This window comes from Chiloscyllium plagiosum, chromosome 30 (genome assembly GCF_004010195.1).
Source record: "Chiloscyllium plagiosum isolate BGI_BamShark_2017 chromosome 30, ASM401019v2, whole genome shotgun sequence".
In the NCBI taxonomy this organism is placed as follows: domain Eukaryota; kingdom Metazoa; phylum Chordata; class Chondrichthyes; order Orectolobiformes; family Hemiscylliidae; genus Chiloscyllium; species Chiloscyllium plagiosum.
The window spans coordinates 6,653,289-6,679,828 of NC_057739.1; the positions used below are offsets into that span (position 1 = coordinate 6,653,289).

Here is a 26,540-nt window from a genome sequence, read left to right on the forward strand (position 1 = left end):
TGTGGGAGGAAAACAGAGTACCTGGAGAAAACCCACACAGACACAGGGAGAATGTGCAAACACCACACATTCAGTCACCTGAGGGTGGTATCTAAGCCGGGTCCCTGGTGCTGTGAGGCAGCAGTACTAACCACTGAGCCACCGGGCTGTCCTATAGCCTCTTTTGTCCCAGGGATCAATCAATGAACCTCCTCTATCCTCTATCTGATGGAAATAAGTGTGAATGTTATGAACAGGCTTGACTCTGATGTAGCTGTCCCTCTGGAGGGCTGGTTTGTGACAGCGTGGGTTCAATTCCCACACCGGTTGAGGTCACCATGAGGGTCTCACCTTCTCAACCTCTCCCCTTGCCTGGTGTGTGGTGTCCCTCAGGTCAAACCACTGCCAGTTGTCTCACTCTCTAATAACCAAAAACTTGGTCAAAGAGGTAGTTTATCTCCATTACTGTTTCATAGCGCTCCAGTGAAATATCTTGGAAGGATGTATTCTGTTAAGGGGGCTACATATAAAAAAGGTCATTCTGGGGATGAATTTCCACATGAATTCCTGAGATTTTAGCTATAACTGTGGCAGAGGTTCCATGGAAACCTGGGATAAACATTGTAAATTTTGCTTATTCCCAGGATTTCTCCAGACTGGGGGAATGGCCCGACTGGGATATGAGCTAGAATATTAATTTGGTCTGACCGTGACTAGCAGGCACCCATCTCCCGGATGCATCACGGCTTAGTATAGCAACTGCTCAGCTCAGGACCACAAGAAACTACAGAGAGTTGTGAACACCACCCAGTCCATCACACAAGCCATCCACTGACTCCATCGACACTTCCCACTGCCACGGGGAAGCAGCCAACATCATCATCATCATCATCAAAGACCCCTCCCACCCCGGTTATAACCTCTTCTAACCTCTTCTGTCAGGCAGAAGATACAAAAGCTTAAATAAATGTATCAACAGGTTCAAAAACAGCTTCTTCCCCGCCATTATTAGACTTCTGAATGGACCTCTCACATTTTAAATTTCATGTTGACTTCTCCCTTTGTGCGCCTTCTCTAAAGCTATAACATTGTATTCCTCACTCTGTTCTATTATATTGTATGGTATGATCTGCACGCAAAACAAAACTTTTCACTGTACCTAAGTACTTGTGATGTGATTTTGCTTTATTATTGTCACCTCAGGGACAGTCTGTTGTTGACAAAGGCTTGTTTCTTTCTACAGCCTGGAGGATGCAGGCCCATAATGGTAATGCCAAGTCAAAGTGCCTGGTCCAGACCACAGCTTGGTCACAATGCTCCAAGACCTGTGGCATCGGCATCTCAACCAGAGTGACCAGCGACAACCCCCAGTGCAAACTGATGAAAGAGACCCGCCTCTGTCAACTCCGGCCCTGCAACCTGACACTCAACACCAACCTCAAGGTACAGTTTGCTGGGAGTCACATTGTAGATTAAACTAGAATCCCGACAGTATGGAAACAGGCCATTCGGCCAACAAGTCCACGCCGACCTCCGAACAGTAACCCACCCAGACCCATTTCCCCCTACCCTATATTTACCCCAGACTGATGCACCTAACACTATCGGCAATTTAGCATTGCTAATTCACCTAACCTGCACATCTTTGAATTGTGGGAGGAAACCCACGCAAACACGGGGAGAATGTGCAAACTCCACACAGACAGTTGCCCGAGGCTGGAATCGAACCCAGGTCCCTGACGCTGTGAGGCAGCAGTGCTAACAACTGAGCTACAGCGCTGCCCACAATGGACCCATTCCCCTACCCTATATTTACTCCTGACTAATGCATCTAACCTATACACCCCTGACCACTATGGGCAATTCATCTAACCTGCACATCTCTGGACTGAGGGAGGAAACCAGAGCACCCGGAGGAAACCCACGCAGACACGGGGAGAATGTGCAAACTCCATACAGACAGTCGCCCGAGGCCGGGTCCCTGGCATTGTAAAGCAGCAGTGCTAATCACAGAGCCACCATACCATTGAATGTAGTCACTGCATCAATGCAGGAGGGGTTTGGATAGAGTAGGCAGTGATTCATGAAGGCAGCTCATCACCATCTTCTCGAGCAACCAGGGAACGGTCAATAAATTCTGGGCCAGCCAGCAATGCCCATGTCCCACAAGTGAATTAAAAAGAACAGATTAAAAGGTTTTCCCATCATTGAGGATGACACAGATTAATCTAATGAAAATGGCCGTCTGAGGAAAATGAGGCACAGTGTCCAGATTGCAGTGGAGACCGAATTGATCGACAAATTCAAGACAGAAATAGATATGTTTCTGATGAAAAGCAGGATAAAGGGCAATGGAGAACAGACAGGAAGGTAGAGTTGAGACCACAATAAGATCAGCCCTTATGTTAAATGGCAGAGGGGACTGAATTGCCTACTCCCGCACCTAATTCCTATGTTAGTGGAAGGTCCGCAGGAAAAGAAATGTCCCCCACATTGGTTTGGATAGGAATGCACTGCCTGAGGGTAGACCTGTCCCTAGAGAGACTAGGAGTATATAACACATTGCAGACTTCCCCAAGGTAGGGGCAGCTGAAGGTTGCAAAAGAGAAACAATCATTCTTTTGAAAATGCAGAAACCCAAGAAAGAGGCTGATATTACCTGACTTATTGTTCAGATAGACAACATGATCCCAATTGGACGTAGGGCCTTCTTCTGTAATGTAACCATTCAATGAATCAATGGAATAAGCAGCAAATTTATGCCCTCCAGCAGGATCCCATAAGCACCAATGTAGTATATAACCAGATGTTAATGTGGACGGAAAAATCAAGATTGGCCAGGCCACCAGGGATAGCTCCTGGCATCTTTGAAGTCTACTTGAGGGGACAGGTATTGAGTTAGTTTAACAGCTTCTCCATAGAACACCACCTCTCACAGTGCAGATCTCCCTCAGTACTGCCCTTGAACATAAGTCTAGATTTTGTGTTCACACATTCTAGAGTGAGACTTGAACCTCCAGTCTTATAAAGAAGAATGGGGAAGGGCGGGGGGGAGTCTCAAAGCTACAGACTTCTAACAGGACTGGACAGTATCAACACGGGAAGGATGTTCCCAATGACCAGGAAGTGCAGAAGCGGGGGTCACAGTTTAAGGATCTGTGGTGGTCAGACATGAGGAGAAAGCTCTTTACACAGGTGAGCTTGCAGAATGCTCTGTCACAGAAAGGCCAAAACATTGACTGTTGTCAAGAAGGAGTTAGATCCAGCTCTTAGGTTAGGGCTAAATGGATCAAAGGGCATGGGGAGAATGTAGGAACGGGACTGAGTTGGATGATGAGCTGTAATCATAGTGAATTGCAACCCACAGCATGTGGACTGCAGTGGCTCACCACCACCTGCTCAAGGGGCACCCTAGGGACGGATAATAACTGCTGGCCCCATCAGTCACCCCCATGTCCAATGAATGAATTAAATAAAAGAGAATGGTGCAGGTACAAAATGGTGAATGGCCTACTCTTGCTCTGATTTTCTGTGTTTCAATGACCAAGAGGTAAAAGTGCGACCAACTTAGTGATCCTTAACACCCAGCGCCTGTGCGATGTTGGCATTTGGAGATTGAATGGAATTATTTAATATTAGTCCCATGAATGTCCATATTCCGCATCCGTCAAATATACACAAGTAACATGCTATGCAGTATTGTTACAAGGGGCTGTGGGGAAGGGGAGGTGGGACGTGAGGAGGCGGGGTGTCTTTGTTGTGATTTGCATTTATCACAAGATGGCCTCCCATTACATCCTTTTCCTCATTTGGCAGAAAGGCAAGAAATGTTTGAGAATGAAGAAGGCCAAGGAGCCCGTGCGGTTGACCTACGCCGGATGTACCAGCGTGAGGCAGTATAAGCCCCGTTGGTGTGGCACCTGCACTGACAGCCGCTGCTGCGTCCCTTCAGAAACCCGCACCATCCCCGTGCGCTTCCGCTGCGAGGACGGGGAGACCTTCACCAAGAGGATGATGTGGACCAACAAGTGCCGGTGCCACTACAACTGCCCGTACCAGAATGAGATCTCCTACCCTCACTACATGCTCCACAATGACATCCACAAGTTTTCTGAGTAAATGCGGCGGAGGCAGGACTCGTGAGAAAAGCAGAGATTCTGCGTCGTCGAGACCGGCGGCCATTTGCTGTACCTAGTAGTTCACTTTTCTGACTGTTCATGTCTACACTGGCAACCACACCAGCTCCAGTTCAGTGGCCTGCTTCACCAACCACAAAGGCCAGACTGATTGTTCATTCACAGCATTGGCTGTTGGGGCACATTTGAACTTCTGGATGTAAATGCTGGTGATGCCTATCTGTGTCTGCCTTCTGACCTTGATTTCCAGTTGTCCACACTCAGTACATCTCCTGTAGCTCTTGGACTCTCCTCTGCAAGGGTCCTATTGACAACACATCATTTCCTTGAAAACCAACTAACCTTTAAACCCAAAGACTACATAATTTCAAATGGGTCCAAGAAAAGTGATTCTCAATTCACAGGATGTACTTCAAAATTTGCACCTCTGAAAATTAAGTTCAAGAAGGTGGGACAAAGAATGCAGACAAATTCCATCTATCCAGCCAGTGTTAATCTTTAACCTTTAGTTGAACAGGTTGGTTTATGACTAGTATCTCTTCTATGCCAGTTTTCCGGCTTGGTTTAGAACAGATCAAATTAACTGTAACAAGAAACAATTCACATTGACAATTCTTCCTTATCTAATTTAATCAGAGTTAATGTGTTTTATATTTTATATATATATATAGTTGCAAATGAAATTTTAATGTTATTTAAGGCTTTTGGACATAGTTTATTTCCACAGGTGAAAATGGGATAAGGACTGAGGTATCTGAATGTAATGCAGACTAATAAGTTCCTGAATTGTGGCTTGTTTCCGTTTCTGCTATGGTACTGTCTTAAAAACGTCTCAAAAACATCTGAAAAAGTGATTATCTTCAAGGAGGCTGAAAAGATCCTTCTTTAAGAGGATCTAAGATGGCTGCCTTCAAGCGATTTTATTAGAGCTGTCTCTCAGGAGGCTCTCAATGACCAGCTCTCAGGCAGTTTAAGATGGCTGACTCACTGAAGCCTTACTTTCAACCTGCATTTTGAATTTTACAACTTCTTCTGAAACTGTGTCCAATGCCACTGACAATTTCTGGTAGCTATTAAGACATTCTGCCATGGCACTTCTGAATGAGCTAATGGAAACTGTATCAGATGGAGAACTGGGGTCTGACTAGTTTCCAATTGACATGTTCTGCTGCCAACGATTGGCACAGTTGGGACAATGAAGGAAAGAGTGAGAAAGCCTGAGCTCCAACACTTAGATATCTCTTTTAAAACAGTAGATTTGTCCATGAATCTTTTGGTTCTTCTTGTTTGACCATACGGACGTACACACACACTCTCTCAGACGTGCACACAATTTCACACATGTACATATATATACACACACACACACACTCTCACACATACACACGTGTGCACATTCTCACACACATACACATGCATGCACACATATCTACACATTCACATGCACAAACTCCCATACGTGTACACACACATACATGCAGATACACACACTCACACACCCCCAATGGGTTCAGACCAACAATCCATTTTACTCCATTTTGTGCTGCATTGAAGTTATTGGATTTGAGCACAACCCATTACGTTAACACAGTAACTAAGCTGCTGGGCTAGTTAGGAGTTATGACTACACTGATTCAAAGCTTCTTCCTATAAGCCTGTGTTCCAGCACTTACTGTGAGAGGAGTGTGCATTTATAGGATGGATATCAGCATACTGCATACCTTGACCTTCACATCAAATGGTGCTTTATCTCCCAGACAATTTGAGGGACTACTAGGACCCCTAGTGATCACTTGTGCATGAACTTAGTGGTTTCTTGTAATTTTTGAGACTTTCCCACTGTGGCATGGTTGGTTCCCCCACCCGCTCCATTGCCGATGGCTTACATGAAAGCTGCAGAAAGGTTTCAATGGGGCATGGAGACAGGAAAATGATCCCTTCCAGTGGTGGAATCAAGAATAAACTGAAACAATCTTAAAGTTACAGCTAGGCCATTCAGGAGGGAAACCCAAAAGGCTTCAGAATCCTGGAAAGACCTGACATAACAGGCCGTGAGCATCGAATCAACTGGACCTTCCAAGGTTATGGGTCACAGATGTTTGTTTAGAAAGGGTATCAAAGGTTACATCACTTAGCCAACATCTGGTATAAAAGAATGGGCTTGATGGGTTGAATGGTCTCTTGTTCATAAAAAGCATTTGTAGGGATGGAAGAATCAGTCTTCATAGAGAGTGTTAGGCAAATGTTTTCCTTAAATTGCCAATTCTGACATTTCCACTGTGGAAAAGACTAGATAGTATTTTGCTGAAGGTGTTGCAATAAGTTTTGTGGGTGAACTGCGGAACAGCCTGCTATGTGTGTTTTGTCATGAGGTCAGGTTCCGTGAGCACCTGAGGGCGGGTGTAGTTTTTGGATTTGGAGGGGTAATTAATCATTTCCCCAGTTCTGACAAATCCCTAATTACAGCCCAGGGTCAGAGGATGAGACCAGAATCCACCCAAGAAAATGAAGGAACCAGTCAGAGAACTTGGACTGTTAGGAGCAGACCATTACAAACAATGTCAGCCCATGGAATTCTAGAATAATAACCTTCTCCATCTGTTGAGGCAGTAGAGATTAACTCTTGAATGTGCACTGTGCAGCAAGAGATGTGAATATTTTAGAATCAGGCAGATGATGCCTGTGCACTGAGGTGGACCTTCCTACAGTAACTCTATTTAAAGTGTGCTCCTTACGTTTTCCCCCTTAAAACAAACTTCACTCTGGTGGAGTAATCTGAACTGAACAATGCTTCATTTCTGAAGCACAAATGAGACACCTGTAGAGGGTCATGTGTAGTAAATATTCGGAGTGTATATTTAAAGACTTTTTTTTCTTTATGTGTTTAATATATTTCTTCGTGTCTGCCAGTATTACTGTAATTTGGAGACGTGGCTGTGTTTTTATCTGACCTGTACGATCAGTTAGACTACATGTGTGTGACAGCTGGCACCCGTGTGTCAATCTATAACAACATTTAGCGATATGTAGAGCAGAGTAATATTGCCAAGTGGAATGTAACTTTGGTGCAGTGTGTGCAGGTGGCAGGATTTTAGAGATCAAGATTATTTAATGATGTGAGATGCCATTCAATTTAATAACAATTTCACCTCCTGATGGACTGTGATTCACAGAGCATCCTCCCATTTCTAAGATCACCCCCAAACAGTGGAGTTACAGATCTCCTTCCTCTACCTAATGTATTAGATTTAAAAGAACAGAGACAAAATTCTGATGGAGCAGTTATCCAATGGTTGACATTGCACTTTTGATGTCATAGGGCCATAGTCGGTCTCGAGGACAGGACACACCCAACATTTTTTTTTTTGTTTAACAATATTATCAATCTCACATCAGAGGAATACCTGTGAACTATAACACCAGGAAGAATAAAGCATCATTCTATTATTGAAATCCTCAACTTCAATTTGCTTTCCAATGGACATTACGAAATCCAACTAACCATTTGTGCGCGGCAGTCAGATGTAAGGAGTAAGCCAAGAATCTACAACGTTGGGATCAGATTGATATCAATCCTCCTGAAGCAGGGGCTGGAGGTGGATGAGCTGGTGCTGATCAGCACACAGCAAGCAGACAGAATTCACAGCCTGCTGTTCCCAAACATGCTTTGGGAATAACTGCAAAGTACCCGAGATAGTTACTCTGTCCGTAACTAAGCTAATAATTGTGAGAACCCAGTACATAGTCCACACCTGAATTCTAGAGGTACAGCTGGGATGAGGAAACTCAATCCCTCCATCCCAAACCCTCTTTTGCTGTTGATTTACTAACAATAAACATAGCCACATTTGGACTCTATGGGTTCCTGCTACAGCATTGTACTGCTCTTTTGTTAATATCTGACTTCAATATAAGTTTGCAGATAAATAGTGTTGTATATAATGATGTTTTGCACATATTGTAATTAGAATGATGTCTTTATAGAAACATAAATACTTAATTTCTTAATAAATATTTTAAACATTTTATAATAAAGGATGTGTCTTGTGTTTCTTTATCCAATCTTTCTTCTCATGCTGTAATTAGTTACTCTGACTGTAATTTGTTTGAGATATTGTGTAGGTTAATCTTTGTGCCAATAGTGACTGTAGCAAAATGCTAAATCAATATTGTCCAAACATACTTGCGATGTCAACAGTCACACAATATAAGTAGAGGCTTTGGCCACTGCGGGGGTGGGGGTGGGGGTGGGGGGGGGGGGTCTAGAGAGCAAGTTTGTGATGCCTTAACTCCAACATTGCCATTACTGCGCAATAAACAATTTACTCCTAAAAATCAGCAAATAGATTGTGACCAGTCTACATGGGTATCTGGTACTGTAGAATAACAGTTGATAAAGGACAACAATTGATAAACTTGGCTAAGCTGATCATTGCAAACATGATGATTTATGGTTATCGAGGTTGGGTTTGGGATGTGTGTATGATTCTGTCAGGCAGACTAATGGTTATGGATGTAACAGTGCAGTGACCGATCTGCCAGGACACAGAAAAGAAACATACGCGCTGAGGAGAACCACCACTGGGTAGGCGGAGGACATGGAGACAGTGAGGTCTGCAGATGCTTGAGATCAGAGTTGAGAGTGTGTTGCTGGAAAAGCACAGCAGATCAGGCAGCATCCGAGGAGCAGGAGAATCGACGGTTCGGGCAGGACCCCTTCCTCAGGAATGAGGCTGGGGGCCTTGGGGGCAGAGAGATAAATGGGAGGGGTGGGGGGCGGGGGAGAAGGTAGCTGAGTGTGCAAAAGGTGGATGGAGGTGGGGGTAAAGGTGATAGGTCAGAGAGGAGGGTGGAGTGGATAGGTGGGAAGGAAGATTGACAGGTGGGACAGGTCATGAAGGTGGTGCTGAGCTGGAAGGTTGGAACTGGGGTAAGGTGGGGAAGGGGAAGTGAGGAAACTGGTGAAGTCTACATTGATGAGGTTGGAGGGTACCGAGGTGGAAGGTAAGGCATTCTACCTCCAGGCATCGGGTGGTGAGGAAGTGGTGATGGAGGAGGCCCAAGACCTGCATATCCTTGGCATAGTGGGAGGGGGAGTTGAAATGTTTGGCCATTGATTGATGTTGGTGTCCTGGAGATGTTCTCTAAAGCGCTCCAATGTAGACCGCTTCGGAAGCATTGGATACAATAAGTGACATGTATGGAAGTGCAGGTGAAACTTTGATGGATGTAAAAAGCTCCTTTGGGGCCTTGGATGGGGGTGAGGGAGGAGGTGTGGGCACAGGTTTTGCAATTCCTGCGGTGGCAGGGGAAGGTGCCAGGAGGGGAGGGTGGGTTGTTGGGGGATGTGGACCTGACCAAGTAGTCACGGAGGGAACGGTCTTTGCAGAAAGCGGATAGGGGTGGGGAGGGAAATATATCCCTGGCGGTGGGGTCCATTTGGTGGAAATGTCGGCGGATGATGCGATTTATGTGGAGGTTGGTGGGGTGGAAGGTGAGGACCAGGGGAGGACATGGTCACAACAGAGATGATATTGGCCATAGGAGGTAAAGACCATTGTGTTGGTCTTTATTCATTGGCAGCGCTGCTGCCTCATATCACACAAAGAGACTGAATACCCCTTTGCTAATTCTAGATTAAGCTAATGAAAACTGACATCAATTAAATGTACCTCCTTCGTTCCTATTTCTTTAATGTGTAGTGCAAGGAAACCAAATCTGGTTCACCAACGTCCATTCAGAGAAGGCAGTCTGCTGTCCTAACCTGGTCTGTGTGAAATACCTGGCTGGCAGCAGTGGGATGGCTATTCTATTCAAGGGTATTTAAGATTGAGCGACAAATCCTGGCCGTATCAGCAATGCTCACATCCCATAATAAACTTGCAAAATCTTCTCATTATCCCTTCCATTAAATACATAAGCTCTCTTGATCTTCCCTCATCACTCTTCTGTTTGGATCAGCCCTGTACAGTCTCTCCCAGTTTCTAGTCCTGTGCTAATACATTGTTAGATTAGATTAGATTACTTACAGTATGGAAACAGGCCCTTCGGCCCAACAAGTCCACACCAACCCGCCGAAGCGCACCGACCAAGACCCATTCCCCTACATTTACCCCTGCACCTAACACTACAGGCAATTTAGCGTGGCCAATTCACCTAACCTGCACATTTTTGGAGTGTGGGAGGAAACCAGAGCACCCGGAGGAAACCCATGCAGACACGGGGAGAATGTGCAAACTCCACACAGTCAGTCGCCTGAGGCGGGAATTGAACCCAGGTCTCTGGCGCTGTGAGGCAGCAGTGCTAACCACTGTGCCACCATGCCGCCCACTATGTCATGAATGACTTGAATTAAACTCCAAAGATTTCCCAATGTTAAAGCCTCATCATGAACTCGGACCCTTGCTTGCTCTGTCTGCCAGAATAATGTTTGGACAGAATTAGGAAAATCAACCTGCATCTAGTTGAACAATCTCCATTGGACCTAGAGGAGCCATGGGACTGAGGCGTACTCAGAAACATTTGCCAATTTAACCACAATGGGATTAGCTCTGTAATGGAAAGAATTGTTGATCTCATTTTATAACATTTCAAAACCCTCCCCTCTGAAACCCTTCGCAAATGACAGACAACCTGAATGTGCCCAGGATTAGTAGATCTCAAATGTGTGCTTCCCTCAAACATGGCAGAGATTGTTCATATTATGTCGCAACAGTTAGGGCAACATGATGGCTCAGTGGTTAGCACAGCTGCCAGGGACCTGGGTTTGATTCCAGTCATGCATTTCGTCCGGGTGCTCTGGTTTCCTCCCACAATCCAAACATATGCAGGTTAGGTGAATTGGCCACACTAAATTGTCCATAGTGTTCAGGAGTGTGTAGATTAGGTGCATTAGTCAGGGGAAATGTAGAGTAATAGGATAGGAAAATAGGTCTGGTTGGATTACTCTTCAGAGGGTTGGTGTGGACTTGTTGGGCTAAATGACCTGTTTCCATACTGTAAGGATTCTACGATCATGAGTTCTACGATCGATTGATAGGTACTGAAGTTTCCATTTCTGAGAGAGTCCAGTCTAAAATTATCAGTACAAAATAGTCAGTAATAAATCCAATAAGGAATTCAAAAGAACCTTCCTAAACCTAAAGAATCTTTCGAAAGTGGAATTCACACCCGCATGGAGAAGTTGAGACAATTAGCTTAAAAATATTTAAAATAGAAGTTACATCAGTACAAAAGAGAGAAATAAATAGAAGATGTCGATTTTGATAAATGAAAAAAGATGGAAAGTGTTGGATTGGAGCACTAATGTGATCCTGTTAGGTTGAATAGCCTCTTAGTGCAATGAAATTATATATATAACATAAAATTAAGAGCAAACTGCCTAGCCCTTGAGTGACCCTGTCCGACAATGACCCTCCAGCCACCATCTCCCACCCTAACTTCCCCATAGGCACACACTGCACAAGCAACAATGAAACGGCTGCCCTTTTGGGGTACACATTCAGGGGTACACTCAGCAGGTGTAAAAACAGGATGGGGTGGGGAGAGGTGGCTGCAATTTCTGGTAAAAACAGACTGGGTCCCCAACTTCATCACTTGCCCAACCTAGGCTGCAGCATTCCCCAGCCTCAGGAGGGGAAGGAACTGAAGGCATCGGACAGAGGGATATTGCATTCTGAGACACTTCCATCAGTGAATGAAGGTCTTATTTTTACAACACAAACTCAAATTAACACCAGTTTATTTTACTCTGACTTGCTATAAAGCAAGAGATAAAATAAATTAGATCACTTAATTTTATATTTATTACTTCTTAGAATTTGAGCATCAATTTGAGGGCAGCATGGTGGCTCAGTGGTTAGCACTGCTGCCTCACAGCGCCAGGGACCTGGGTTTAATTCCACCCTCAGGTGACTGTCTGTGTGGAGTTAGCACATTCTCACTGTTTCTGCGTGCGTTTCCTCTAGATGCTCCGGTTTCCTCCCATAATCCAAAGATGTGTAGGTTAAGTGGATTGGCCATGTTAAATTGTCTATATTATCTAGAGAAGTGCAGGGTTGTTGGGGAGGTTGGGTGGGATTCTCTTCAGAGGACTGGTGTGGACTGGATGGGCTGAATGGCCTTCTTCTACACTGTGGGGATTCTATGATTCATTAGCAAAGTAATGACTACTCAGCTCTAGTTACACATGGGAAGGAAACTTGTTGAAAAGAGTTAACGTTAATGATACAATCTAACTAATATTGAAATCCCTGGGGTTCCTTGTCTGCAACACCCTGATTTTAAAACCTTAGCCCTTGTTTGCACATCAACTCTATGACCCCATCCCCCTCAATCTTTCTTTTCCAGTCCTGCAACCTTCTGAGATTGCAGTGCTCCCCTAGTTCTAGCCTACAGTATATCCCTCCTAGTGGTTGTCCACGATGTAGCCATGTCTTTAAGTTGTCAAGGAATTCCTTCACTAACCCTCTCTCTCTTTCTTTCTGACGACAAGGTGATCCCTGGAAGTGTCTCATGTTTTTGATGAGGTTTTCAGTTGCCCGTGTTAATATCATCTGGTTTGGCATCAGATTTAATTCGGTAACAACCCTATGAAATACCTGGAGGTGTTTGACTATGTCAGAGACACTGCAGAAACACGAGATGTTGTTGTTGTTGGACTGTTTATTCGTACCACTGCCATCCCCTCATTGTAAGTTACCCTCAGCACGCAATTTCCAGGATTTTGACCCAAAAATGATGACAAATCTGTGATAGATTACTAAGTCAGGATGGTGAGTGGCTTGGAAGGGAACTTGCAGGGAGTGGTGTTCACATGGACCTGCTGCCTTGTCCTTCTAGATGGCATTGGTCATGGGTTTGGAAGGTGATGCTGAAAAAATACCTCAGCAAGTCACTGTGATGCAGGTGTGCCCATTGCTGGAGGCCATGAATGTTTATTTTGGGGGAATGGGGTCAACCAGGCTGCTTCAACTCTGAAGGCGAGGTGTACTGACCTCAAAACGTTAACTCTGATTCTCTCTCCACCTCGCTGACAGACCCGCTGAGTTTCTCCAGCATTCTCTCTGCTTTTATTTCAGATTTCCAGCATCTGCAGCATTTTGCCTTTAACGTGTTGTATTTCTGTGGCCAGTCCAGTTCAGTTTCTGGTCAATGGTGTTTACCAAGCTGTTGATGGTGGGGAATTTGGCAAGGTGCAGAACTTTACATGACAACGTAATGTCTTAGAACGCTTTGTAGTTAATGAAGTACCTTTGAATTGCAGTTACTATTGTAAAGTAAGAAATGTAGCAGCTAATCTTCCAGGAACAGCAGTATATGACCAGATGATCCTGTGTTTTGAGATATTGAGGAAAACTCACAGTTATATTCCTAACAGTGGCATGGGATATTCACCTGAGAAGACACTTCTTACACACAGGACTGAGACTGTCAGTGTCATAGAGTCATAGAGATGTACAGCACGCAAACAGACGCTTCGGTCCAACTCATCCATGCCGACCAGATATCTAAAATTAATCTAGTCCTATTTGCCAGCACATGACCCATATCTCTCTAAACCCTTCCTATTCAACTATCCATCCAGATTCCTTTTAAGTGCTGTAATTATATCAACCGCTACTACTCCCTCTATCAGCTCATTCCATACATGTACCACCCTCTGCATGAAAACATTGCCCCTTAGGTCCATTTCAAATCTTGTCCCTCTCACCTAAAACCTATGCCCTCTAATTTTAGACTCCCCCACCCTGGGGAAAAGATTTTGTCTATTTATCCTATTCGATCCCCTCATGATTTTATAAATCTCTATAAGGTCACACCTCAGCCTCCACTGTTCCAGCCCCAGCCTGTTAAACTTCTCCCTATAGTTCAAACCCTCTAACCCTTGCAACATCCTTGTAAATCTATTCTAAATCCTTTCAAGTTTCACAATAACTTTCCTATAACAGGAAGACTAGAACTGAAAGCAGTATTCCAATGTCCTGCACAGCAGCAACATGATCTCCCAACTCATATGCTCAATGCACTGACCAATAAATTATGTATTCCCCTCTCTGGAGCAGGGTTAGAGATGTATCAAATTGTGCTGGAAATTCAATCCACGGACTCTGGAAGGGATAACGCAACAACCCCCCCAACCCCCCTCCCCCATCCCAGCCTCGTTCCCCTTGAACCACACATACATGTCTTAAAGTTCTTCCTCTCTGATAGGTCCCAACTCTACCAAAGAGAGACGGAGGTATCAAATTATCATGGGACTCCCTCTCCCAGATTCAATTACTGCACCAGTCAAAAATAAATCCTAAGAGAGCTGTTTACGTCCAGCCTTCTGCAGTGAACATGCAGTTATGAGGACATGGTGTCACATAGTAATCATTGTCCAGAATCTGACCAGGATGCTGATCCCTGGCAGGGGAAAACTTGCCGCCTTATTCTTAGCGATGACCACATGTCAGGTTCCTGAAGAGTGCTCAGGGTTTGTGGATTCTGTGTCAGTCAATAAACAACAAATAAACCACTCACATAGCAACTTCCATGGACAGGACTTCCTTGGCTGTTTCAAAACTGATCTTGAACAGGAAGCTGGGCAGAACTTACACAGAGTGAAAAAGCATATGGTCAAACGGTCATGTTGAGAGAGGGGAACAGGGTAGGGAGTGATTAGAGAGAAGAGAAGGGCATGGAGGGTTAATTGGACAGGAGGCAGGGACATTGTTGGAGCAGTACATTTGTCTACCAGCTTGTAACTGTGACTGAACACACTCATATGGCCTCCAACCTGGTCTCTTCCTGTTCCTGATTGAGATACAAGCCAGCTGGACCATGGTGTCAGAAATGTACAGCTGAAACCATACGCGTTTTGAGAACAGTAAGAAAGTCAACTACTGCAAGGAAGATTGGAACATCAGTCAGTAACTCTATTCCTGACTGAATCAGTATGGCTGTGAATTTTCCAGCCCCTCGTCCATGGAAAGGAAAAATGATGTGAAATAGCATAGGAATACTTTCCAATCTTCATGGCAAGATTTTGAGATAGCTAAAATTAGATAGAAAACTTGTCACTGCTATCAATACTGGGCACAGGCTGACATAAACCCAGACTGGAGAAATTTCAAGGCAGTTGAAGATCAACTTTGAACTGACCACTAATGTTATTTATGACCCATATGTGTTTAACACCAGAGCACATGAACAGAGGGTAAATATTGCTCAGTATGGGACTGCACTGAGACATGTCTCTGAAATTTGAGAGTTTGGGCAAGTGAAGGATGATCTCATCAGAAGTAGAATTGTTGTAGGAATAGGAGATCCTGCCATTAGAGCACGTCTGCTGAGAGAAGAGAAACATATTCCCCAAAAGAACTATTGAAATGTACAGCAGATCTGAAGTTGTCAATCATTAGCCAGAGTTTTAATGGGAGAACGAACACAGTTTTACAGTATACTGGAAGAATATTCAAGCTAATAAGATCAATGTAAAGGGAAAAGGGAAGAAATACTTCCAGATGCACCAGCAGAAAGATCAATGCCAGAATACATATGTAAATAAGGTGGAGGACAATGCACAATAGAAAAGGAAGCATGTGTAATGCTGGAAAAACAGTGTTCTGACTGCAAAAGGTTGGCACCTTCATACACAAGTCTTTCCCTGGAAGGAAGCAAGGTAAACCTAAAATATGGAGAGATATCAGCCGACAATTCTGATTAATCACTCTGCACTATAGAATAGGTTGGCAGCATTTGATCTCAAGGTGATAAAAGATTTGCGACTATTGGAACAATGACTGCAGAGGTGAGCATCAAGTAAGTATCAAGTTACGGATAAACATCAACGTTTCCTGCAGCACCCAGAACTTCTCAAACCTGTGTGAAGTGGCTCACTAAGTGACCCCAAAATGAATGTATCGAAAGGGAAAGTTGAAGCAAAATGACAGGACAGTGTTTGTCCCCAAAAGGACAAACAAACCTGAGAGCCCAATGCAATGGGAAGAATAAAGATCTGAAGTTCCAGATCGCAGACATTCAGCAACTCTGTGGAGGTGATGGTCTAGTGTATTATCGTGAGGCTATCGGTCCAGAGATCCATGTAATGTCTGGGGACACTGGTTCAAATGCTGCTGTGTCAAATGGTGGAATTTTAATGCAATAACAAGTTTGGAATTAAGGGTCAAATGATGACCAATTGTCAGAAAAGTCCATCTCGTTCACCAATGGTCTTTAGGAGAAAGTGAGGACTGCAGATGCTGGAGATCAGAGTTGAGAGTGTGGTGCTGGAAAAGCACAGCAGGTCAGGCAGTATCTGAGGAGCAGGAGAATTGACATTTTAGGCATGACCTTCTCCCCCACCTACATCTACCTATTGCATTCTCAGCTACCTTCCCCCCAGCCCCATTCTCTTCTCATTTATCTCAACCGGCCCACAAGCCTCATTCCTGATGAAGGGCTTATGCTTGAAACATTGCTTCTCCTGCTCCTTGGATGCTGCCTGACTGGCTGTGCTTTTCCAGCACCACACACTCTATACCAATGGCCTTAAGGGAAGAAAATCTGTTGCCCTTACCTGGTCTGCTCGACATGTGACTTCACATCCATAGTAATGTGGTTGACTCCTAGCTGCCCTCTTAGCAAGAATGGATGGGCAATAAATGCTGCCCTAACCAGCAACATCCACATCCTGCAAATGAATAAAGAAAAAAATCCACTCACCTTGGCTGAAGTGAGTAAAACTCAGAAACCCAAGACATGCCAGAAGAGATTTGAAATGTTTTCCGAGCCACTGAGCTGCTGTTCAGACAGCATATTCCAGAAGATTTCAAAGACATTTCTACAGGTCGAGGATATCTGCCTGGTGAATATCATAGAATGATAGGATCATATAGCACAGAAAAGGCCGTTTGGTCCAACAAATCTGTACCACCAAAAAAAGATATAATCATATATTAGGTCCATAACCTTGAATGTTATGGCCATTCAACTGTGCTCATTCAAGTACTTTTAAAAGATTATGATGTTCCCACTGCAATTACTCTCCCAGGCAGTGAACTCTAGACCCTCCACCACCCACTGGGCCAAAAGGTTTTTCTTCAAATCCTCCTAAACCTTCTGCTCCTCACTTTAAAATTCTGCTTTCTTGTTAATGATGCTTCAGCTATGGGGAAAAGCTGCTTTTTATCCACCCTGCCTGTGGGTCCCCTCATAATATTCTTCCCCTCTCCCAGGTCCCCTTCTGTGTTGTACTATTACATATTCTATGTTCTAAGAAGGACCTTTCACTCACACTAAATAACTTGGGGCAATTACACCAGTGCTAAAGGACTATGATATCAATGATGATGTCACCCTCCAGACAGATACCAATGAGACAAGACTTGGAGCAGTAGAGAAAGCTCATTGTGTTTGCATTCAGAGCATTAGTACAAACTGATAAAGGTTCTACTGGAGCAAACATCATCCAATAACAACTCCAATGCAAACATGAGAAGCCAGGATGTTTTAAAGAATAGAATTCCTACAGTATGGAAACAGGCCCTTCAGCCCAACAAGTCCACACCGACCCTCCAAAGGGTAACCCACCCAGATCCTATTGCTCTACATTTATCCTTGACTAATGCACTTATCTAACACATCCCTGAACACTATGGGCAATTTAGCACACCCAATTCACCTAACCTGCACATCTTTGGACTGTGGGAGGAAATCGCAGCATCCAGAGGAAACCTACGCAGACACAGGGAAAATGTGCAAACTCCACACAGACAGTTGCCCGAGGCTAGAATCGAACCCAGGTGTCTGGCGCTGTGAGGCAGCAGTGCTAATCACTGAGCCACCGTGCTGCAAAAGAGGTTATATGCATTGCATGTGCAGGTGAAAGTAGGGCAAACTGGGATGAAGAAACAGTTTTTGTGCATAGTTAATCATTTTTATCATGGGCCCTGTATATTGGGTAATGTAATGTAGCTCCAGATGATAGTGAATTAATTTTTTTTACACCAGATTATACACTGTGACTAGTCATTGTGAATTGAGAGAGGTGGGGGGTGGTTTCAGGAAGGGGTTAGTTGAAAAGAGAGAAAGACTAGGGTAATTAGAGTGAGGGAGCGGCAGGCGGGGCTAATTTGAGGGAGAGAGTGAGGGAGGGGTATTTAGACAGAGCAGCAGAGGTAGGGAGGAGTGACTAGAGGGGGTGAAGGAGCAGGAGGGGGTGATTATTTACAAGGAGCTGGCAGGGATAAGGAGGAAGGTTTGGGGGTTAGGCAGTGGGGTGGTTATGATAGTGGAGGTGACTGATTGAGTGAAAAGAGTTATCACATTAATAGGATAGGGAGAAAGGGCTGTGGGCATAGGAAACACTGTCAAACTGGAGGGCATTCATAAACTCTCTGGATTTGTGTTTGTCACTAAGATGTCAAAAAAAGCATTTCTACTAATTATCAACCAGCAAAGCTGGGCCGAGGTGGATTGGTGAAAAATAACAGGGACAAGCACATTTAGACAGATGTTAAGATTTTAGAAAGTCCTCTTCTTAGTTACCACCTTCCTCTCTCTCTGTCCAATCACTGCTACTGTTCTATGACCTGGCTTCTGTGTGAAATCCCTAAACAGTAAGCAACTACGTCAGAAACTGCATGTTGATGGTTCCACTTCAGATCCCTAAGCCCTTCATTGTAGCAGCAGAAAGACCAAAGCTGCAAGATGGAGTCTATCCTCTTTTTCTCCTCTTATGGTCCTGCCCCACTATCTACCTGATGAAGGAGCAGTGCTCTGAAAGCTTGTACTTCCAAATAAACCTGCTGGACTATAACCTGATGTTGTGTGATTTTTAACTTTATCTCCTAAAGCATAGCATTCTGGCACGAGCCCCAGTCAGTGCTGCCCGAGTTTACACAAGGCAAGAGGTAACTTTACTCGAAACTGTTTTTTTTTTTGTTATTTGATAAAGGCAGAAGGTGGGGCCATTATCACTTGTTTCAGTCTGTCTGCAACTCCTAAATACTTGTCTTGCGGAATTTGTTATCATTGAATAGTCTAACCTTGTCTCCCTTCCTGGGTCAAACCCAGAATGACTTTTACAAAACAGGAATTAACTGGAGTCTGATGAGCCCGGAATCTGTCATACTTTCCTCGTATGTTAACATTCCTTATTTGCTTATTTTCAAGGAGCTTTATCCCTCTTTCCCTGGGGCATAAGATGCCAATTTTTGTTGAGCAGGAATTTCAAGTTCAGCCCTAATTATTGATACCACTAGCAGCCCACTCAACGGCACACTCACTCTGGTAATGTTTCCCAGGGCTGCAGCAGCAATTTAAAAGGTCACAGCAGCAAAGACTCTTCTCAGTTTTATTATCATCTTTTACTGACAGATAACATCATGGAATTGTTGTGAAAAGGAAGAGGACAGTGAAATGAGGATGAAAAGGATAGATTTCATTTACTGCAAATTCTCTCACTTCCTCTTGAGCTGCCCTCACTGCATTGGGAAACGTTGATATGATCATGCAACCACATCTTTTCTGACACCATTTGCAACGTCACAGAAACCTTACAGTACGGAAGGAGGCCCTTCAGCCCATTGAGTCCACACTGACCATCCAAAGAGCATCTCACCCAGATCCAGGCCTTCACTCTATCCCATAAACTCACATTTTCCATGGCTAATCCACCTAGCCTGGACACCCCTGAACACTAGGGACTACCCCAGCATGGTCAATTCCCTTAACCTGCATATCTTTCGACTGTGGGACAAAACCCACACAGATCGTCACCTAAGGCTGTGAATCGAACTCAGGTCCCTAGCACTGTGAGGCGTCAGTGGTCACCACTGAGCCACCATGCTGCCCAATCACTTCGTTTGTAAAATGGAACCTGCTTAATTCTACAGTAATGATGCTGAGATTTTGCCCTGTATCAAATCATTAACATGTCTATGTTATATCCTGTAACTCAATCAGCAATGCTGGTTTGCCCATAAGTGTCACAGAGGTCTAAAGCACAGGAAAGAGATCTTTTAGCCATTGAGTGTACACAAATCAAAAATAACCATCTAACATAGTTCCACTTTCCAGCACTTGGCCATAACCTTACATGCCTCAGTATTACAACTGCATGCTTAATACCATTTTCTTGTGGTTTTCTGACAATTTCTATGAAAAGGCTGGATCTGTCTTAGAAATGCAAGCAGATTCAGCTCAAAATCTCAGGTCTGTCCTTCCTTTGTGGTTTTGTTGTTCCCACGAGGAGACATTAAACCCATTTATTTATTCGGATGAACGTGTCAGATCCTACATGGCAACACTCGCACACACACAAAAAAAAATGCTTTGTTGGATGTGAAGCCTGTTGCGATGTCCTGAAAGCACGTCTGAGAAATGGAGGCTCTTATTTTGCTTCTATTTACAACAGGATGGGTAGGGTTTCGGTGGGAGCTGCTGTAAGGTTTCCCAGACACATTCTGGGGTGCCACCTGTCTCTGTCCTTCTCACATCTGGATGACGCAGTAGGAAGACGATCCAATGACAAGTCTGTCGCCCGCCTGTAAAATTCCACACATCAAAAGGGAAATAGCCTGATTCATCAGCAAACTGCTCCTGCACTCCAGTCACCGGATTACACTGTTGGTGCTCGGTTCCTTGTTTCTGATCTCAGACAGTTGAATTGCTGGCCCTCAGACAAATCAAGTGATAATGCTCCACTGTGTGGCATAGTGCTCACACAGCCAGAACGGGCAAGGTTCAATCCACAGACTGTACTTTAAGTTGTAAAGAAATCACGATTGACTGGTGTTAGAGAGAAGCGAACCACAGTGTGGTCTTTGATGACCATAGGGAAATCCCCCACAGAAAGTGGGCAATTTATTGTTTCAGGTGAGGAGAGAATCAGCTTCTCTCTTTGTAAAAAAAAAATCCCCTCTTGGTTTATTACAACTGATATTTTACTATCTTTTTTCAACTCACACTTTAGTTGAAATATAGATAACTATACAATGATAGAGCCAATTACAAAGGAAAAGGAAAAAACAATGTTCTTATCTACTAACCTTGAAACAAATAATAAAATTGTGATAGGAAGTGCACCACACAATAAAATTAAAAAGGATACTGTTTGGTACAGACAGGGAGAAATAAGGCTAAATAATTGAGAAGTCTTTTGCAACTTTGAGGTGGTACATTTTAAACCTGGTTAATTGTTGATTCACATCGGCAGCAGATGTAGAATCTTCAAGTCTTAGTGAAGGCACTGCTTTTGGGGGTTTGGTTTAGCTCAGTTGGCTGGATAGTTAGCTTGGAGAAAGTGAGGACCTCAGATGCTGGCGATCAGAGTCAAAAGTGTGATGCTGGAAAGGCACAGCAGGTCAGGTAGCATCCGAGGAGCAGGAGAATTGACGTTTCGGGCCGAAGCCCTTCATCTGGATAGTTAACTTGCAAAGCAGTGTGATACTGATAGTCGAGGTTCAAATCCTATCACCAGCTGAGGTTCCCATGAAGGACTCTCCTTCTTAACCTCTCCCCTCACCTGAGGTGTGGTGACCCTCAGGTTAAATCACCACCTGCTGTCTTTCTCTAATGAGAGAGCAGATCTAATGTCTGTCAAGATTATGATAACTTGATGAGATGTTTTTTCATGTTGCTTTTATACTGCTGCTGTTTATAAGGCAGGAAGAGAGAGAGTCTTCTAGTTTTTGCTTACAAATCCATTTTAGTTAGTACAAGTATTTAACTATCTATGTGTGTACATGTGAGTATGTGTGCATGTGTGTTTGTGTGAGTGTGTGTTTGTGAATTTGCACAGGATTCTTTCTGCTTTTCTGCTTAAAACCAGCTGCTGAAATAGGATCCATTTATATATTCCAGAGTCAGCCTTTGTTGTTTTATGAACCTAAATACTTTGCAGGCAACCTTTTTTATCCAATGTGTGAACTTATCACGCATGTATAAACTAAACAGGATACAAATTCCTTGATGCTGACTCAGTTTATCTGGTTTCTCTGCCTTTGGATGAAATCACAATTTTGTGCAAATGGCCCAACTTGATTTCAAAATCTTTTCAATCTGTCGAAAGGTGATTGTGGCAGTTATTTTAGGTCAGCAATGACCTTTTCAAAAATGTAGAATTTTAATCCTTGAAGGTCTCAGGTATTTAAAAATCAATTGATGGAAGTTGAATATCAATGTTTAGCATTACCATAGCTTTAGGCACAGTTGAGAACAGAGTCTGGCCTGCTTTCTGATAGGGTGTCTGGCCACTGAAGAATGGACTAAACATGTGAAGAGGAATACAGGGCAGCAGCAGAGCATAGCTCCAACACTGCTCTCTTTCTTGCCTTCTTTCCTCTTTTCAAGATGTTTACTCCTGGGTACATACACAATACCTATTCGACTGGCTATTGTTTCATGTGAGGAGTTATTCAGTGCACACACACACACACACACTCATATCTATTAATAAACATACAAATACCCATACAGACACACACGCACGTATACTAATGTACTCACATTCATACTCATTTATATTGATACTTATGCACACCAACACACAGGCAACCATTTTCAATGTTTTCTCATGATAGATTTACGGTGCTTGGTCTGTTGTGGTTCAGAGCAGCGATTCACACCCACCATTAACAACTAATTTGCATCTATATCTCTCCTTTATAATCACTTGTTGTCCTTTGTCTTTTACTTTGGACGCCTACTCCAACTGTTCACTTGTCTGTTGCCAATAATATTAAAACTAACATTTTCCAGCTCCATCTGGCCCTGAAAAAGAGTCATTTCAGATTCAGAATGTTAACTTTGAACCTCTCTCCACAGATGCTAACAGATCTGCTGAGTTACTCCAGCATTTTCAGTTCTTGAATCAGACCTCAGTATTTGTTCAAGTTTTCCATGTGTCTTAAACTTACAATTATCTGCCTCAGAGATAAACCATCTATCTCTGAGTCAAGATAGCAATGAGTTAAACACAAGTACAATTGGATTCCTGCTTTAACCAGATGTAGGCAAATTAAGCTCACTTTAACATCCCAAAATCAACATCTGTGCAAGTTTGTTCTTGCATAGGGGAAAGCCCAGTCCGTGCAGTGCTGGAGCTAGACAGGTATAATGAGGTTGTGAAAGCATTGATAAGAATATTGCAAAAAAAGCGTACACCCTCATGTGTACGAAAGTACTCACATACACTCACACTATCACGCCTTACAGGAATTGCTGGAAGTCAAGCTACAATATTCACAAAATTGGCACAAATATAAATTTCTTTAAACCATCAAATTGCCCAATTTTGCCTAACTGTTTAATTTGGGTTAAAAGAAAATGTATTTTCATTATTTTTCATTAACAAGAAAATAACTATTTTGTTAAATCCACGCTGTTTTTAACCAATGGCAAAAAAGAAACATGAATTGTGAACTTTATAACCCGAAAACTCGACCATTCTATTCTTCAAAATTTCCATACACATACCAACAGACATGCATATAGACAAGACAGGGCACAAGGATTCTGGGTGGGGAAAGAAAACAAAAATCAGAGAAGCCGAGTTTGGGCACCAGTCCAGATCACAGATGCCGTCTGTGTACTTTTGATTTATTTCAATTACTCTAGAATTAAACCCTTTAGATCTGTGATGAGGAGGAATTTCTTCAGCCAGAGGGTGGGGAATCTGTGGAATTCACTACCGCAGAAGGCTATGGAGGCCAAGTCATTGAGTGTATTTAAGACATCCTTAGATAGGTCTTTGATTAGTGAGGGGACCGGGTTACAGGGAGAAGGCAGGAAAATGAGGTTGAGAAACATAACAGCCATGATTGAATGTTGGAGTGGATTCAAATGCCAAATTGCTTAAATTGGTTCCTATTCCTGATGGTCTTCCGACTTGGTGCTGATGATGTGATGTTGTGGATTCCCCAATTCTCAATCTCCCATTCACTTGTTGAAAATGTGCCTGTTCAATGCCTCTGAAGGTGTTTTCTTTCCCATTTCCATTTCTATAAAGGATTTGTAGGGAGAACAGCTTATGGAGAACAGCTGAGGGAGAGTAGTTAGCTACTAGTGATCTTCTTTTGTTTCTCTACATAGAACGGAGAGGAGAGCTGGATGCCTTCTCTTGTTTTCTGCATAGAATCATTGAATCCCTACAGTGTGGAAACAGGCCCTTCGGCCCAACAAGTCCACACTGACCTTCCGAAGAGTAACCCACCCAGAACCATTCTCCTACCGTATTATCCTATTTATCCCGACTAATGCACCTAACCCTGAACATATGGGCATTTTAGCATGGCCAATTCACTTAACCTGCACATCCTTGGATTGTGGGAGGAAACCAGAGCACCTGGAGGAAACCCATGCAGGCACGGGGAGAATGTGCAAACTCCATAGAGACAGTCGGCCGTGTCTGGAATTCTTGCTGCATTATTCACACACAAATCTGTCGCCACCTGCCCAGGAACCAATCAAATGGTTGTTATTATGTTGGGCCCTCCTGAGCCCACACAACTGGTGCCAATTGCAAAGCCAATCAAAAGACTGGACACATCCAGGTGGTGCCAGCTTTTCTGGAACTAACCCTCGCGCCACTCAAAGAGGGCGACATTATGTAGACGACTCAGAATGGGTTCCAGAACTTCTTAAAACTCCAACACCTTCTCACACAGCTTCCCTGCTTTAAAGAAACATCTTTTCTCATTTTAGTCCACATTCCAAAAGTGGTCGTTACATCACAGTCATACGTACTACACACACACACACACACACACACACACTCAAAGAGCCCTGGTAAGACCACACTTGGAATACTGTGTTGAGTTCTGGTTGTCCCATTCTCAGAAAGATGTGGAGGTTTTCAAGAGGGTGCAGAGGAAATTTACCAGGATGCTGCCTGGACTGGAGGGCATGTCCTATGAAGAAAGGTTGAGGGAGCTGGGCCTTTTCTCATTGGAGCAAAGAAGGATGAAAAGTAACTTGATAGAAGTCTACAAGATGTTGGGAGGCATAGATAGATTGGATAGGCAGACACTTTTTCCCAGGACAGAAATGTCTATCACGAGGGGACATAATTTTAAGGTGATTGGAGGAAAGTTTATGGGAGATGTCAGAAGTTGGTTCTTTACACAGAGAGTAGTGGATGTGTAGAATGCACTGTCAGCAGTGGTAGTAGAGTCAGATACATTAGGGACACTTAAGCAATTCTTGGACAGGCACATGGAAGATGGTACAATGCAGGGTATGTAGATTAGTCTGATCTTAGAGTAAAATAAAATGCCGGTACAACATTGAGGGCCGCAGGGCCTGTACTGTGTTCTATGGATATAGGTTTGCTCACTGAGCTGGAATGTTCGTTTTCAGACATTTCGTCACCATACTAGGTAACATCATTAGTGAGCCTCCGGGTGAAGCGTTGGTGGTATGGTCCACTTTCTATTTATGTGTTTAGGTTTCCTTGGGTCGGTGATGTCATGTCCTGTGGTGATGTAACTTCCTGTTCTTTTTCTCAGGGGGTGGTAAATTGGATCCAAGTCAGTGTGTTTTTTGATAGAATTCCGGTTGGAATGCCATGCTTCTAGGAATTCTCTAAGGTGTCTCCGTTTGGCTTGTTCTAGGATGGATGTGTTGTCCCAGTCGAAGTGGTGTCCTTCCTCATCTGTATGTAAGCATACTAGTGAGAGGGGGTCATGTCTTTTTATGGCTAGTTGATGTTCATGTATCCTGGTGGCTAGTTTTCTGTCTGTTTGTCCAATGTAGTGTTTGTTACAGTTCTTGCAAGGTGTTTTGTAAATGACATTAGTTTTTTTGTTGTCTAAACTGGGTCTTTAAAGTTCATTCGCTGCAGTTTTAGTGTTTTGGTGAATTTGTGGGCTACCATGATGCCAAGAAGTCTGAGAAGTCTGGTAGTCATTTTCAAGATGTCTTTGATGTAGAGGAGAGTGGCTAGGGTTTCTGGATGTGTTCTGTCTGCTTGTTTGGGTTTGTTACTGAGAAATCAGTGGTCTGTGTTCATTGGGTATCCGTTCTTTTTGAATACACTAGATAGGTGATTTTCCTCTGCTCTGCGTAGTTCCTCTGTGTTGCAGTGTGTGGTGCCTTGTTGAAATAATGTTTTAATGCAGCTTCGTTTGTGGACGTTGGGATGATTGCTTCTGTAGTTAAGTATTTGGTCTGTATGTGTTGTTTTCCTGTAGATGCTGGTTTAAAGTTCCCCATTGGCTGTTTGCTCTACTGTAACATCTAGGAATGGCAGTTTGTTGTTGTTTTCCCCCTCTTTAGTGAATGTTACGGCAGTAAAGTTATTATTGATGACCTTGAAGGTTTCCTCTAATTTGTTTCAAGTAGTGATGATGAGGGTGTCATCCACGTAGCAGACCCAAAAATTGGGTTGGATGGTTGGCAATGGTGTTTGTTCGAGTTTCTGCATTCCTGTCTATGCTA

General features: G+C 43.6%; 1 protein-coding gene across 1 annotated transcript in view; it reads left to right on the top strand.

Annotated features, from left to right (window-relative positions):
• ccn1l1 (cellular communication network factor 1, like 1) overlaps positions 1 to 5,491 on the top strand; it is an 18,202-nt gene extending 12,711 nt beyond the window's left edge. The window contains exons 4-5 of the mRNA XM_043719892.1: positions 1,223 to 1,422; positions 3,796 to 5,491. Of these exons, the coding sequence (XP_043575827.1) occupies positions 1,223 to 1,422; positions 3,796 to 4,098 (503 nt within the window). The 3' untranslated portion in view covers positions 4,099 to 5,491. The remainder of the gene's footprint in view (positions 1 to 1,222; positions 1,423 to 3,795) is intronic.
• The last annotated feature ends 21,049 nt before the right edge of the window (positions 5,492 to 26,540 follow it).